This window comes from Teleopsis dalmanni, chromosome 1, assembly GCF_002237135.1.
Source record: "Teleopsis dalmanni isolate 2A chromosome 1, ASM223713v2, whole genome shotgun sequence".
NCBI classification, from domain to species: domain Eukaryota; kingdom Metazoa; phylum Arthropoda; class Insecta; order Diptera; family Diopsidae; genus Teleopsis; species Teleopsis dalmanni.
Window position 1 is genome coordinate 196,378,228 of NC_051846.1, and position 16,586 is coordinate 196,394,813.

At 30.1% G+C, this 16,586-nt stretch overlaps 2 protein-coding genes across 2 annotated transcripts; both read left to right on the top strand.

Moving 5' to 3' along the window:
• Positions 1-1,804: 1,804 nt before the first annotated feature.
• Positions 1,805-9,336, top strand: LOC119667011 (AT-rich interactive domain-containing protein 1A-like). Its single transcript, XM_038076290.1, has 3 exons — positions 1,805-2,420; positions 3,749-3,801; positions 8,088-9,336. The coding sequence occupies exons 1-3, from the start codon at positions 1,880-1,882 to the stop codon at positions 9,258-9,260; spliced, it is 1,767 nt and encodes a 588-aa protein (XP_037932218.1). The 5' UTR covers positions 1,805-1,879; the 3' UTR covers positions 9,261-9,336.
• A 3,284-nt stretch (positions 9,337-12,620) lies between these two features.
• Positions 12,621-13,877, top strand: LOC119667012 (pollen-specific leucine-rich repeat extensin-like protein 4). Its single transcript, XM_038076291.1, has one exon. The coding sequence runs from the start codon at positions 12,621-12,623 to the stop codon at positions 13,875-13,877; it is 1,257 nt and encodes a 418-aa protein (XP_037932219.1).
• The last annotated feature ends 2,709 nt before the right edge of the window (positions 13,878-16,586 follow it).

Below are 16,586 nucleotides of genomic sequence, written 5' to 3' on the forward strand. Positions count from 1 at the left end.
TATTTCTACACAAATACCACTAGCCACTAGTAAAGGATCGTTTAGAATTGAGTGGTGATTTTTGCATTATTTTTTTGTTCATCAGTAGTAAGCGTAAAGACTGAAATGTAGGAAGAATGTTTTGTGGAAGGTCTTTAACAGAAAATATTTTTTAATTTTTTTTAATAATTTTAACAGCACTTTTCCATTATTTGCCTTTTTTTCTGTTGCTGGTTTTATTATTGTTGTATTGTATGTATGTATGTATGCGTAATAGAAATATACTGTATGTAAGAAAATATAAATTTCGCTGAAAAATGAATGTACTATGTATTTATAAGTTAATTAATTAATTAATTAATTAATTTTAATTTTTTATTATACACAAAAAAAAATAAAATTAAAAAAAATGCTTAATTTAACTTGTTAGTACACATTACAGTATCTAATTTAGCTTTTAACAAATTTGATTTTATTTAAATCATTTTCAATATTTGATGTTATTATTTAGATGTTGTTAAGATATCTCAAAACGCTTATTTAAGTCACGAATACTTGAAATTGTACTTTAATTAATTTCATTTCAAAAAATTCAATTCTCTTCTTGAAAAGAATACGAAAATTAAAATAATTTATTTTAATTATCAAATTAACTTAGTTTTATTTTATTTGTGCGCTATTAGATCAATTAAATGTACGTACGATTATTTTTATTTGCCATATAACTAATTAGTATTAGTTCACTGGTATTTTTATATATATAAAAATTGTTGTAATTGGTTCCTGAAGATGAACATCGAAGCTGGTCGAAATATTGGGTAATAAATTATAAATATATATTCCATTTTTTCAAACAGTAGTGAACAACAACAACGAAAATTAATTTTATGTTATTTTAATTATTTGAATTTTTGGTTGACCATACAGCTGTTTTGAGTATGGCCTAATACCCATCATTAGTGGTCTTGGAAATAATTTTTCTATTTAATTATTCCCAAAAATTTTTTTGAGACCAGGAATCGAATTCGTGTCCCGCCTATTTTAAATTTATAATTAAATAAAATTAACGTGTTTTGTTTTAAATAAATATGAAATTGATCTAAAGGCTTACATAAAACAGTAAAATTGGGATCTAAAATATATATAAATAAATTGAATTGCTCGAAAATTTAATCGATTAAAGATTACAAGGATTGATTTCTAGAATGACTAAAAAAAAAATACTGTAAAGCCTATATCAGCAAATTTTCATTTCCGGAAACCGCGAATTGCAAAAATGAACTACGTGAAAACGACAAATAAACAGACTATATTACTTATATATTTTTAATACAATGTTTAGCTAACATTTTTTGTTTACTTTGGTCTCTGTTAATTATGGCGGGAATTTTTTTGAAAGTTTGTTTATTTTTTTAAAAAGCCAGAATTCTATTTCAGATTTCGTAAGTGTACAGAGAAGAGAAACTTGCACTTATAGATACCATTAGAAGTTCTAATTGAATTTAACTTGTAATGTATAATTTCAGTATTTACAAAGCAAAAGCAAAAGTGTTAATTCTTTTTAAATTTGACTATAATCACCGCCAAACCAATTCTTTGGCTATCTTTAATATGGGTTTTGCCGTTTTTATTTGCATACCTAGCTAAACTCGAACCAATGGAGCTTAGCCCGCAAGTCGTCAAACATTAATTTCTATATTGTTTTAGATGTGTGAGTTGTGTCATAAAAGAACAATAAACATGCATTGTTTTTGGAGTTGCTCTGGGCATATAAATTAATAGCATTTCTCATGAAATCAACAGTCAAGTTGACGACTTCAAAAAAGTCGAACATACGAATCAAAACAAAAAAAAAACTGTTACACTTAATTTTTTATTTTTTAAATAAAAAGGATTTGAGATGAAGTTATTAATTTGTGCGCTTGCTTTAATCGCTGTGGTGGTACCAAGCCATGCAACATTTGGTAAACTTGGATTACTATTAGGAAGCAGTGGTGGTTATGGTAGTGGATATGGTAGTGGATATGGTGGCGGTTATGGTGGCGGCTATGGCGGTGGTTATGGCGGTGGATATGGAGGATATGGTGGTTATGGTGGATATGGAGGCTATGGTGGAGGATATGGGGGAGATAGTGTCGTTAAAGTAATAAAGGTTTCAGTTTTACCAGGAGGCGGTTATGGTGGAGGTTATGGTGGTAGTTATGGTGGTGGTTATGGTGGTGGTTACGGATATGGCGGAGGATATGGAGGTGGTTATGCTCCGGTTGCTGCTGTACCAGCTGTATCGACATCTGCTGTTGTGACACCAGTGGTGACATCTGTTTCAAGTATTCCTGCTACCTATGGTTCCGGTTATGGTTATGGTGGAGGATATGGCTTAGGATATGGAGGAATTGGTGGAAGTATATCAGGAGGTTATGGATTAGGTGGTGGCAGCTGGTGTTAATAATTAAATTTGTTGTTTTCGTATTCATTGTGATAGTTTATAATGAAATCAATATTAAATTTTATTATTTTATATTAATAATTTAATTGGAATATTATGTTTCTCAGAAAATAAATAAAAAAAATTCTGTTTTGAACTCCTTTTGTTTATTTTTTATGTATTAATTATTATTAATTATCAAAGAACATTTATCATATCTGAGTATTTGCAATTTAATCTTAATGTGGGCAGTTGTTTGCGTGTTTTTGACTCTTAACAAAAGCTTTATATGTTGAGTATCGCAACTTTTGCTGAAGAAATCTCTTAAGGAATTACAAAGTTAATAGAACTACAATATAATTTTTATAACAATATACTTAAAGTATAAAAAAATTTTTAGTTATTCAGCTTTATGCTATTTCATGCATATTTAATTTATATTATGTGATAATATGTGATGGTTTTCATTTTCATTTTCACAAAAAAATATAAAATATATTAATAAGTAAACGACCCAACATTGTGTGTGTGAAACCGTTGAAAATTTCTGCTACATAAAAGGCATAATAAATAAAACGGGAGGTGCAGCTATTAACGTACGAAGCAGAATTAACAAGACATTTGCATCTGCATTTGCAAGTCTCCGTAACATGTGGAGCTTAACCGAACTATCTCCGAAGATTAGGATCAATGTATATAACGCATGTGTCAAATCAATTCTGTTTTATAGCTCTGGAACATGGCTGGAGAGCACTGAAACCACCCACATGCTGCAGCCTTTTACCAACAGCTGTCTGGGAAATATATTGAGAATCTGGTAACTCACAAACCAAGAAAACATCAACGGGTAAATAAAACGACGAAAATACAACTGGCTTGGGCACAGATTAAGAAAACCCTACTGAGAGATCTGTCATGCTACCCTACAATGGAACTCTAAAGGCAATGGAAGACCTGGCAGGCTTCGTACCACCTGGAGAAGAATCAGCCGCCATGAAACTAACAAATTATTTAACGTATTAAGATATTTGGCATTAAACAGAAATACCTGGCGATTCTATGTTCCTGATGAAACATGGTTTTATAATAAATAAATGACCCAGAGTTTAAAGTATGGCATTTTTATTCCAACCAGTTCAATCTATCTACACGCTATAAAGTAGACACATCAGAACATACCTGTTTTCTTTACGCTATATTGTAATGTTAGGTACCTTTTGTTTATCGATCTTCTTCTAAACAAAAGTACAGATAGTTTGTAACTGCTAAATTTTTTTCAAAAATTGATTAAAACTACAGTATATACTGTTAGTTTTAAGTGATATTTTCAAAAATTTGGATTAGTGCAGCCCAAACGGTCCATTATGATTATAGAGTGGGTCACAACAGAAAAACCAGTAAGCAGTAATAATAATTTTGTTTTTTTTATGTTATATATGCCTTTGTTTTTACATCCGTGTTTAAACTGATAAACTAATGCCGCTCTGTATCATTTACTCATGAACTCTAAAATGTTTTACCATAATTTTTGCTAATTTTGGCAAGACATTATTGAATAAATATTTAGTTAGATTAGTGCTATTTTTATATAGATATTCTTAAAATTCACACAATATTTTTCATCGGATAAATAGTTTGTATGCTTATATTTTTAACAATAATAGCTATGAATTCTTCAAATATTATAGCAAAATTAGAACACTATTTTTTTTATATATTCCACACCATTTACTTACTCTAAACGAATGTAAGTATATACTAAAACCAGACCTGTGGTTAATGTTCATTCCGTGCTTTTTAGTTAATCGTACTTAAATTGAATGTTGCTTAACTGAGATTTGAAGTAAATTCTTCAAGAATTACAAATTTGAAAAAATTGCATAATTTAACTGCAATATTTGAGTTATTTGTTCGGTTTCTATTAATAAAAATTATTTAAACGAAATGTCAATTTGGTAATTTCTTACAAGCTATTACTAATTTACTTTATATATTTTCTTTGCTTTACAAATATCATATCAGATATTAACATATACATTACAAAAAATTAATGCATAAATTGCTTCAAATTATAATACCCTTCAGTTATAGCGTCATGAATAAGAGGAACATTAAGTTAGTTACGATGTTTGAAACGTTTTGACAGACAAATGGCAGACTATATAAAATTTATACATTCTTAATTTGTGTCCAAGACGACTTTTTATAGAGATATTTGTCTGCCTATGTGGAGATGTCTGTATATATGTTTTTTTTTATTAGTAAACAAATTAAGCTATATCAAATGAGGGTGTTCACGGGGGCTTTGTATGTTTATAGGTGAATGAAGTATGAATATTAATGTAACTTACTGACTACCATATATTTAATTAATTTTTGTTAATTTTTTTTAGTGATACACATATGAAGTATTATTCCTACCTAGTTTTTTCAGGTATACTTTCTTTAATTGCCATTATAGATACGTATTAAGAACTTTGTAACATTTCATTTTAGTTCAAAATTCAATATAATTATAACAAATAGACCGTTTAGACCAGTGGTTCCCAATCGGAGGTTCGCAGGATAGTTATATAGTCCGTAAATCAAATTGAACAGGTATGGATATAAAGCATGTGTATTGTCCACTGAAACTTCACTTATTAGAAAATAAATACAAAAAATTTCCAATTAATAGTGCAGTTATTTTATAACCTATATAATATAACTATGTATTTATAGAATTAATTATACATTATATCAAAGATGCATAAAATATATTAAAATAGTTATAAAATTTATTATTATTTAACTTTGTGGTCCTTAATAAATGTAAATATATCAATATTATAGTGGTCCTAGGTTGGGAAGTAGTGGTTTAGAAAAATTTATTTGTTTAAGATATTAATTAAAGAATTTTAACTAATAATTAGAGAATTTTTGCCACATAAATTTTTTTTTTGGCAAATATATGTTATATGTTATCAGTTTGTTATAAACTATAATTATTATATGAAATTAAGAATACATTTTGACGTATGTTTGCAGAGAAAGAATAAAAAATATTGATAATATTATTAAAAGTAAATGAGAATTATAATTACTTAATATTTTTAAATTATATAAATATTCTACGTTAATAACTTTTGTAGAATATATTGAATTCTGAATACTTTTTATAATCAGATACATTCATATTTGTATTTAGAACACATATAAAAGTTATCATGTGCTAATAATACTACATACATCTAATTTTTAAAAGTTATCATGTGCTAATAATACTACATACCTCTTAAATTTGTATTAAGTATATTCAAAGTAATCAAAGAATTTAGTTAGACTTGGGCAATATTATTTATTTAAATACATAGAAGACAATATTGGAACTAAAAGAAAAGTAATTAATTTTTCATACCATTTTTAAATATATTCAAAGTAATCCAAGAATTTGGTGCACAATAGAACAAACTGGTCGCAGTGCATTGGGGTCTTAGCCTAACCCAAAACCCCCCAATACCAATCAAAGAATTTAGGGAAACTTGGGCAATACTACATATTTAAATAATTAGAATACAATATTGGAACTAAAAGAAAAGTAATACATTTTTCAGTTACCCCAAAATATTTCATTTCTTAAAACAATTTGTGACACGTTTCCGATTTTTTGGTGACACTTACTTGACAACGGATTTAAATAAGTTCGGCATTCTGAACAATATTTTCCACTATGCTTTATAAGATTATAGCCGAGTTTTTCAGATATCGGATTTTAAAGTTGGAAATTTATATATGGAAATAAGCTATATATAGTAGGAGTATCAGATGACGTTACCAGTTTTTTGTACAATTAATGTTTATTAAATTAATAAATTTAAAATTAATAATTAATTTATTTTTAGCAAGAAAAAAAAGAGCAAATCAAAATGCTAAGTAGTTGACGTGAAACCGCAGTACTTCGAGAATGCTATAGTCCGTAGTCAAATTCGGAAGGGTTATCCTAAAAGGATTTATGATATAAGTGTGCTAAAAGTAAACTTAAAAAATAAGTTTAAGGTATAAGTTAATCAACTAAATTTGTATCTTTAAATTGTATAACTGCAATTAAATAAATTATTTTTTATTTTTAATCATAAGGATATATCACTTTTGTTCTATAGACATAAGCATTAAGCAACCGTGTTTGTTTGAATATCTTACCGATTAATCGCATATTGAAGGTTTAATTTATTTTATGATCCACACGTGCGAAGTTAGCAAATACAATTTTTTTTATTATTATATATTGTTTGAACTATTGGGCGTAGTGTATAGATTACAGCCGGTATAGTCGACTTTAAATTTATTTCAAATTGATTTGAAAATGTTACACCTTATTATCTATACAATCGGTAGGAAATTTGAGCACAAATTTTATAATTTCTGAGAAAATGCACTTTTGCGTCAAATATCTAAAAATCTTGACCTTCAATATTATTGGCATGAGACAACTTTCAAGCTCAATGAAAATGAGAGTGGACCGCTTTGCTAGATATGGTATTTTATTACCGAAAATCTAAGTAGATTCGTAAATACCAAAAATAATAATGCCAGTGTCCGCGGATTCGTGCTCATGTTTACACTGTCAATTAGTTAGCTACCATGTGAATAAATATATGAATAACAATTTTTCGAGTGTAGATGCTAAAAAATCTTCAAATTGGAACCAAACCCAATATTGCATTGTTTGAAGATGTTTATTATCTCAAGTACAAATACCAAAAATTTGTATATGATCGATTCCCAAAATGTGAGAAGCATTATAAATGAACCATTGGTTAAGTAGACAAATATGAAGTAATTTGGACAAAATACTACAAAATATTAAAATTTAAAAAATGTGTGAATTGCCTATGATTTAATATTTATAAAAAAAAATTTATATATAAGTGTATATATATGTATATATATATATATATTATTATGTGCTAAATTAAGCCAAGTTCTATGAAATTTATGTGTGTAATATCTTTGATTATTATATATATTCTATTTCTCTATATACTTATAAAATAAGACTTCAAACGTGCTTATATACACGAAGTATCTTAACAATGCACATGTGTATTTGTAGTTATGTAAAGATTTGCGCCCTTTTTTGGGCGTCTCTACTGAACGCTGCCAAAATTGTTCGCAATCATATTTTATTAGCACAATCTGTGGATGGGAATAACCTCAGATTGCTGTTGTTGTTGTTGTAAAAGCAAATATATTTTATTCATACAATAAATAACTAAGTGAATATCGATATGGCTAGTTTGACTTGAGATCAGGGCGGTAGTGTACATAGCTTCTCGTTGGTAGCTTATAGAAAAAAGATGCCAAAAATCTCTGCTTGTCCATTGTTGCTCGGAGCAAAAGCGTGAGTTATTTGCAAAGCATTTATTGATTAAACAAATAATATAATGTATTATTGATTTGAATGTTCATAGCATCTCTCATAATATAGAAACTATGTTTCTTGATTTTTGAGTACAGCAGCTTAAGAAACTCTTTGCAGCTATGCGAAACCTATTCTAGACTTATTTACTTATTTGATTGGAAAAAATTTGAAAAATAAATATATACTTCACAGTAATTTGTGGCCTATAAATTTGTGCGTTTCATACAGTTGATTTATCAGTTGAGTTTGAATATCTTAGCATACGCATCGGTTTTCAGATAGTCAACATACATCATCATGAAAATTTTTGTTTGCGTCTTGGTTGCTTTAATAGCAATAGCGGCACCCACGCAAGCTTTTCTTGGTGCAAAGTTAGCATTGTTGGGTGGTTTAACAGGTGGAAACAATAATGGCGGCAGATATGGTGGTTATGGCGGATACGGTGGCTATGGAAGTGGTGCATATAGTGGTGGTTACAATCAAGGATATTATTATGGAGGTCCACAATATCGTACAATTTATAATGGAAATAGTGGTTATGGTTACGGTGGTAGTTATGGATATGGAAGTGGATATGGTGGCGAAAGAGTAGTAAAAATTATTAAAGTTGTTGTACCTAATGAACAACCACAATACGCATCTGGTCCCGCATCTGGCTATGCATCTAGTTATTCTTCTGGCTATTCATCTGGGTGGACACCCGTAGCTGCACCAGTACAAGTTTCTGCTCCTGCACCTATTCAAACTACTTCCTATGTTGCAACACCACAAGCTTTACCTGCACCAACACAAGTTCGTTCTTTCGTACAAAGTACTCCAATTCAGGTACAAGCACCACAGCCTGTTATTGTACAACAACAACAACCGCAGCAAGTTGTTGTACAACAACAACCACAACCAGTTGTTGTGCAACAACAACCACAGCCCGTTGTTCAAGTTCCAGCACCTCAACCTGTTGTTGTACAACAGCAACCACAGCCCGTTGTTCAAGTTCAAGCACCTCGACCTGTTGTTGTACAACAGCCACAGCCCGTTGTTCGCATAGCTACTGCAATTCCTGCTCCAGTTCAAGTACCAGCACCACAACCAATAGTACAGTATACTCCACCAGTACAAGTACCAGCACCACAACCTGTAGTTGTACAGCAAACTCAGCCAGTTGTACGCGTTTCAACTCCAGTTGTCAATGTGCCACAACCAGCTCCACAACCCATATCATATCAACCTGTACCACAACAAAATCAGATTGTGAAGACAGTTAAATTAATTTTCGATGAATCTTCTGATGTCAACCAAGGTAGCTATGGTGGTTCATTGAGTGAGACCTATGGTCCACCACCACAACCCGCTGTTAGTTACAATAGCAACGTAGGATCCAGCTGGTCAAATGGTTGGAACAATGTTGGTACTGGCCCCTGGAAAAGTGGTAGTATTTGGGAGAAACTTGGCTGTTAAATTGTGTTCAAATTCATAGTAGTGTTAATTATGTAAATTACTTCCGATTATTTTTGGTTTAATTAAATTTTACGATTTTCGATTTTTATTTTATTTGATTCAGTATGTGCATTCATTTAAATATAAATACTCATAAAATATAAAAATGACATTTTTTTTACATACATATGAACGTAATATGAACGTTAAAACACGTGGTAGATATTGTAAAATAAAAATAATTTCATCATCTCTCACAATTTATTCCTCTCCTTTTTAAATAGAGAGAAAAAACGAGTGGAGTTCTATAGAACACAAAGAATATGTTAAAAACCAGACTTTGTACAATTATTATAATTAATATATAATAATAAAATTATAATAACAAAATTGTATAAATATTTAATATAATTGAGAAATGGTAAAATTATTATATTTATTATTTTTCAGTTATTTCTTAAATAGGATAATAGGTTAATCGTAGGTTAATTTAACTAATTTTCCATAAAATTTATTTATGATGGTGCTAATGAGGTAAAAATAGGTGTGGTAGTTTCGACAGAGTATAAATAACATTACTTATGCGTTTTAAAATGATGTTAATTAATATAAAATTTTTAATATTAGCTGTTTATTTGAACCTACTAAGATTTTCCTGTTACTTAGGTGCATAATAGTTTTTTTTTATGGTTGTGCGGAGTGGAGATTTTAAAATGCCTAACGCATTGTCACTATGTCATCACAATAGTGGTATGCCTGGTTTGCACAGACTGAAAATAATCTATAATAATAATCCCTCTTGTGTCAGACCGTTTCTATCCTGGAACTTTATCGGGAATATTTCAGGATAGGATTCCTGTGTTGGTTATCTAGGCCTCACCATTTTCGAGAGCATATTTTTTCCATTTGAGCATGATCGTAATGAATCGGTCCAGTTTTCTTCAGATAGTAGCATCTACGTTGTGATTTCTTCGACGTTTATTTCAGCGACAGTTGTTTAAATTGATGTTCTTCCGGTGTTCCATCTGTTGCATTTGAAGATGGTGTGTTCAGCGTTGTCTTCGTCTGCATTCTGTTCATGCATTTCGGGTCAATTGCTTTGCCAAAGCGGAAAAGGTTATTTTAAAAATATATATGATCAGAAAGGAATTGAAATGAAAAGGAAATGAGTCTTCTTTTTGTTTCTGTATTCCATCTTTGTTGCCACAGTTATTGGATTTACTTCGTCGTTTTACTTCTAGATCAATTAACGTTTTGTTTTGGTGCTGCTTAATTTGTCACCTTATTTTTCTTTTTTTGGCTGCTAGATCAATAGGTAATATGTCAGTAATGACCAGCATGGTAGCTCCAGACACCGTACGGTATGCTGAAGCAATTCTCAGAGCTGCCGTTCGTTGTACGGATGCTAATTTCTTACGTATCTGTTCTACTTTCAGCCCATATTTCGCTTCCGTAGAGTAGGACACATTTGGCTTGTTAACATTAACAACTTTCGTTTGCTCTAAATTGGGCCGCCAACATTTTTCATTATTCTACTCTACGAAGCAGTAGCCCGTGCTTTAAGTTCAATTCTTAGTTATTTTATTACCTTTTTGTATAAAATCTGTCTGCATATACGGTCATCTCGACTTGTACCGAGACGTGTCGTTTCGTGAGCAGAATTATTTCGGTATTTTCAGTTACAAGTTTTAGGCCATGATCATCGAGCTAGATCTTTGTTCTCACCATAACATAAAACTATTAGGCTGCAAAAAAGTAACAATTGATAATCTCATATTAGTATGAATAATCCTCCATTATCAAAATTTAAGCTTAAGATTCTAACTAAATGTACTTTTTTAAGTAGTAAAATTCGCGTTTTGTGAAATCGATCTTCACGAATAGAGATTTTGTTATAATAATGGAACAGTTCGCTGTATAACATAAATACCTCTTCAAGAATTTTAAAATAATCTCCTTATTCTGAAATATAATGTACACAGCATTGCTTGGCACTGTTCCTACCATTTATAAGTGAATTACCTGTAAACTCTTCTAAAACCATCGTTTTTGATTCTATTAGTGATTTGTAGTATCTTTTAATAGAAAAATGATTTATTTTAATCAAATATAAAGAGGTTTTGAAACTATTTACACCCAAACATTATTTTATCGTAATATCACATATGCTTGAGTATATTTTTTGGTCACCTCTCGAAAATTTGTTGTAGAGACCTAGAAGTATGTTAAACATTAGGTTGAAAGTAAAGATCTCGCAGCTATAACAGTTTTGTGGAGACCATTATTAATGACATGAGTAGAAATTGTTTTCTTTGGTTATTAAGAATGGATACTTCTGAGTTTAACATACTATATGTTTTGCTAGTTCTTATAAAATTTGTCATGTATTTAGAAGTATATATAAAAATTTTTTTAGGTTATAAAATAAATAAGAAAACCAAACACACAAAAAAGTGTGATCAAGACTTTTTAAATAAAAAGAGCAATTAGATCAAACCATAGAGATATATGTTGTAAATAAATAAGTGAATAAAAATTGTTGGAGTGTAAAATAAAAAAGATATTTAAAGATAAAGCCAGAACTGCATTGTTTGTAGATATTTATTATTTCAAGTCCAAATAGTATATGTTTGTATATAATCAGTTATGAAGTAATTTTGACAAAATACTATAAAATATTCAAATTTAAAGAATGTGTGAATTGACTATGGTTTAATATTTACAAAAAAAAAAGAAAATAATATAAATAGTCGTAGTTGCGTAAAGGTTTGCGACCTTTGTAGGCGTCTCTAGCGAAGACTGCAAAAATTATTCGCAAAATTTTTTATATACACAAACTATGAATGGGAATAACCTCAGACAGATATTATTGTTGTTAAATCAAATGCATTTTGTTTACACAATAAATAACTAATATTATAATTATGAATTAAATAATATATCGAACATCAATATGGCTAGTTTGTGTTGAAAACAGGGCGGTACTTTACAAAGCTTCACATTGGAAGTTCATAACTAGTACCAGAAATAATGCAAATATAGTGTTTGTGCATTGTTATGTGGAGCAAAAGTGTGGGTAATTGGTAAATTGATTAAATAATTTAAATAATGTATTAATAACTTAAATTTTCATGACATCCCTCATAATATAGCAAATATGTTCTTTGATTTTTGTGTACAGTAGCTTAAAAAACTCTTTTCAACTATTTAACAAACTTATTCTCGACTTATTTGCTTTTTTGATTGGAAAAAAATTTGAAAATAATAATTTCATGGTAATTTGGGACCTATAAATTTGTGCGTTTCATACAGTTGATTTATCAGTTGAGTTTGAATATCTTAGCATACGCATCGGTTTTCAGATAGTGAACATATATCATCATGAAAATTTTTGCTTGCGTCTTGGTTGCTTTAATAGCAATAGCGGCACCCACACAAGCTTTCTTTGGTGGAAAGTTAGCATTGTTGGGTGGTTTAAAAGGTGGAAATAATAATGGTGTTAGATATGGTGGTTATAGTGGATATAGTGGTTATGGAAGTGGTGCATACAGCGGTGGTTACAATCAAGGATATTATTATGGAGGTCCACAATATCGTACAATTTATAATGGAAATAGTGGTTACAGTTACGGTGGTGGTTATGGATATGGAAGTGGATATGGTGGTGAAAGAGTAGTAAAAATTATTAAAGTTGTTGTACCCAATGAACAACCACGATATGCATCTAGTTATTCTTCTGGCTATTCATCTGGATGGACACCTGTAGTTGCACCAGTACAAGTTTCTGCTCCTGCACCTATTCAAAGTACCTCCTATGTTGCAACAGCACAAGCTTTACCTGCACCAACACAAGTTCGTTCTTTCGTACAAAGTACTCCAATACAAATACAAGCACAACAGCCAGTTGTTCAAGTTCCAGCACCACAACCTGTTGTTGTAGAACAACCACAGCCTGTAGTACGTGTAGCCACTGCCATATCTGCTCCAGTTCAAGTACCAGCACCACAACCAATAGTACAGTATGCCCAACCAATACAAGTACCAGCTCCACAGCCTGTTATTGTACAGCAAGCTCAACCAGTTGTCCAAGTTCAAGCTCCTCAACCTGTTATTGTCCAACAATCACAGCCCGTTGTTCGTGTAGTTCAAGCAATTCCTGCTCCTGTTCAAGTACCAGCCCCAAAACCAATATTAGTACAACAACCACCACAGCCCGTTGTTCAAGTTCAAGCACCTCAACCTGTTGTTGTACAACAGCCACAGCCCGTTGTTCGCATAGCTACTGCTCCAGTTCAAGTACCAGCACCACAACCAATAGTACAGTATACTCCACCAGTACAAGTACCAGTACCACAACCTGTAGTTGTACAGCAAACTCAGCCGGTTGTACGCGTTTCAACTCCAGTGATCAATATTCCACAACCAGCTCCACAACCAATATCATACCAACCTGTACCACAACAAAATCAGATTGTGAAGACAGTTAAATTAATTTTCGATGAATCTTCTGATGTCAACCAAGGTAGCTATGGTGGTTCATTGAGTGAGACCTATGGTCCACCACCACTACCCGCTGTTAGTTACAATAGCAACGTAGGATCCAGCTGGTCAAATGGTTGGAACAACGTTGGCTGTTAAATTATGTTAAAGCTTACATTGTGTAAAATATAGTAGTTTCGATTGTTTCATTTTATTAAGTTTTGTAAATATTCAGTGCACTTGGATGTCATAAATTCTAAGAGTTCTAATATGTGAGTGTCCACTTTAATAAAATTTTGTAAATAATATGTAGAAATTAGACAACTTATTATCTTGTTAACTCAATAATATTTTTTAGCTACTTAGCTAAATGATCAAAATTAGGACTATCGTAAAAGCTGGTCTTAACTTATATCTTCACTTTGTCTGTTTACTAACTTACCAGGAAAACAAATTATATATACATGTAATCAGTTGGATATTTGGTAGTTAGAGAAACAATTTTATTTAATAGTATAGTCTTTATTTGAAATTCTAACTTATTTGTAATATTTTTGTTTTTTATTTTAATAACTTTAACAACAATAAATTGCGATTATTTTAACGATACATGAAAATACATGTGTGCAGTCATTGCTTTTTTAGATTTTATATTATTTTTACTAAAATAAAATTACAAAGTTTTTGTTATCAAATAAAAAAATATATAAATTCGATGTCATATTATACATTTAGTAGCAATTGCTCACCTTCAGTATTAAAACTTTAACTAAATTAAAAATAATTATTTTTATTCCAATGTCCCAAATGCTACCAAGCGCAACCACTCACATCCGTTTAAAGAATTACAAAGTAACTATCTTACTCAATTAAAGACTAGAAATTCTTTATAAAACTGCCACTCCAAGACAAAAAATGCAACATATCTAACGCGTTAGTAATTGAAGAAACACGATTTATAAAATGTTGCCAAGAAATATGCAGTTGATATATATAACAGTGTTCTTCGTTTTAATGGTAGAACTTAGTGCTAGTGCTATTAAAGAACAGCACATAGAGCTCTTAGAGAAAAGAGAAAAACGTGGCTATAAAGAAAGTGAAAGTGGTAAATGCCAGTGAAATTGAGATAATGTGATATTGTTAATTTGTTATAACATTTTATTTGAACTATTGTTAGATTTGGGATCACCCATTATTGTCACCTCGCATGTTTTAGAAATACAAAAAACTCCAACTGCTGAAATTGGTACTCATCACTATGAAGCTTCTGTTCAGAATGCATGGAAACCGTCAGGTTTGAGCGATGGTTATGAAATATGGTTAGATACAGACAAGGGATTACAAAACTATAAACCTTTACGTGTTATACCTGATTCTACGGTGAATATAGGAAATGTGGGTAGCATTTTTTCAAAAGATAGCCAAACAAGAATTCAAAGTCCTTTACATACACAAATAAGTAGTGGTCATGATTTTGTGGAGCTGAGTGATAATGTAGATTTCCAGAACATAGAAAATTTAAAGAATATACATTATACAAAATCATATGGTAGATAATAATCACAATAGATACATTTGTGCCTCTATTTTGTAATATATTACAAGAGAAGTTTCTTAATTTTAGTACATATGCATATTGAAAATTTATATTGTATTTGTAATAAAGCCACAGAGATATGTAGTCTAGCGTTTCTTAAATGCAGGGTCGAGGCATTAGCACTTTCGAATCAGATATTTTTCTTAAAGTATTTTCAACATTAAATAAAACTATTACAATAATTGCACTTCTTTTACTTATTGTAAAATATTTTAATAATATTAATAACATTTTATTAAAATATGTATATCGTTCTTTTAAAATAATTTGAATAGTTTTTCGGACCGTAGTACGTAAGGTATTGCGGAAATCTGGTTTAGTCTATACTAAAGTTTTAATATTTTTAAAAAATTTTTAACAATTATTATTCATTTGTCGTTATTGATTGAAGTAGACATTTACCTTCATAAAGTATTATTAAATTAGCAGTTTAATTGAAAAAAAAACACTAAAGAAAGTATTAAAATATTTTAAAAATTTCAATAGAACACTTATGGGTTTTTGAAATACTAAAACTTCTAAAATCTTCAATTATATTATTTCATTGTAATTATAACAAATTTTTCAACACTACCTTTCATTGCTAAAGGAAAAATAAAAAGGTGGTCAGTAGTCTCTAATTCGAGCATAGCGAACTTATTGGTACTATAGTTTAGTTTCTGGTGTGAATCGGTGTGAATTTCCGAGCGCTCGAGCAATTATATGTGGAACAATAATCTGTATAAAAATTAACCAGAAAAAACAATTTTTAGAAGTTAGAGTTCTTACAATAAACTTAGTAATCAAATTCGCATGATTAATATGATACTTCCTTGAATCTAAAGTTGATATTTGATCTTCAAGGATAACATATGTAGTAATCTTACTTAAAAAAAACACGTTATATATATTTTTTTTCTGTTTATTTTACATATTTTTGTTTACGAAATAAAGTATCTATTATCTTTTTTATATATTAAACAACTCGCAAAATTTTTTATTATTGTTTTCATTATTTAAATTTAGTTGTGCACTTACGTCTTAAATGATCATATATAATGAAATTCATTATAATAGTATGTATATAGGCAACCACAGAAATACACCTTATATTATTTTTAATAATTAATCCATCACTGCAACAAACCGCTTATTTTATAAAGTTAATACTGCATAGTGTGTTGAAGATCAAAAGCACATGACTGTTTAAGGTTCCTTAGACTCATAAGTAGTACTGTAGCTGAAAGCACCTTTACCGTGATCAATGCCACGGACTGGTTCACTATGAAAAT

What these genes read in the sequence shown, in the direction of transcription:
- LOC119667011 (XM_038076290.1), top strand. Translation starts at nt 1,880, where the DNA reads ATGAAGTTATTAATTTGTGCGCTTGCTTTAATCGCTGTGGTGGTACCA. An exon ending in ATTAGGTGGTGGCAGCTGGT is followed by an intron (nt 2,421 to 3,748) that starts GTTAATAATTAA and finishes AATTTGGATTAG; the next exon opens with TGCAGCCCAAACGGTCCATT. An exon ending in GGGTCACAACAGAAAAACCA is followed by an intron (nt 3,802 to 8,087) that starts GTAAGCAGTAAT and finishes GTTTTCAGATAG; the next exon opens with TCAACATACATCATCATGAA.
- LOC119667012 (XM_038076291.1), top strand. Translation starts at nt 12,621, where the DNA reads ATGAAAATTTTTGCTTGCGTCTTGGTTGCTTTAATAGCAATAGCGGCA.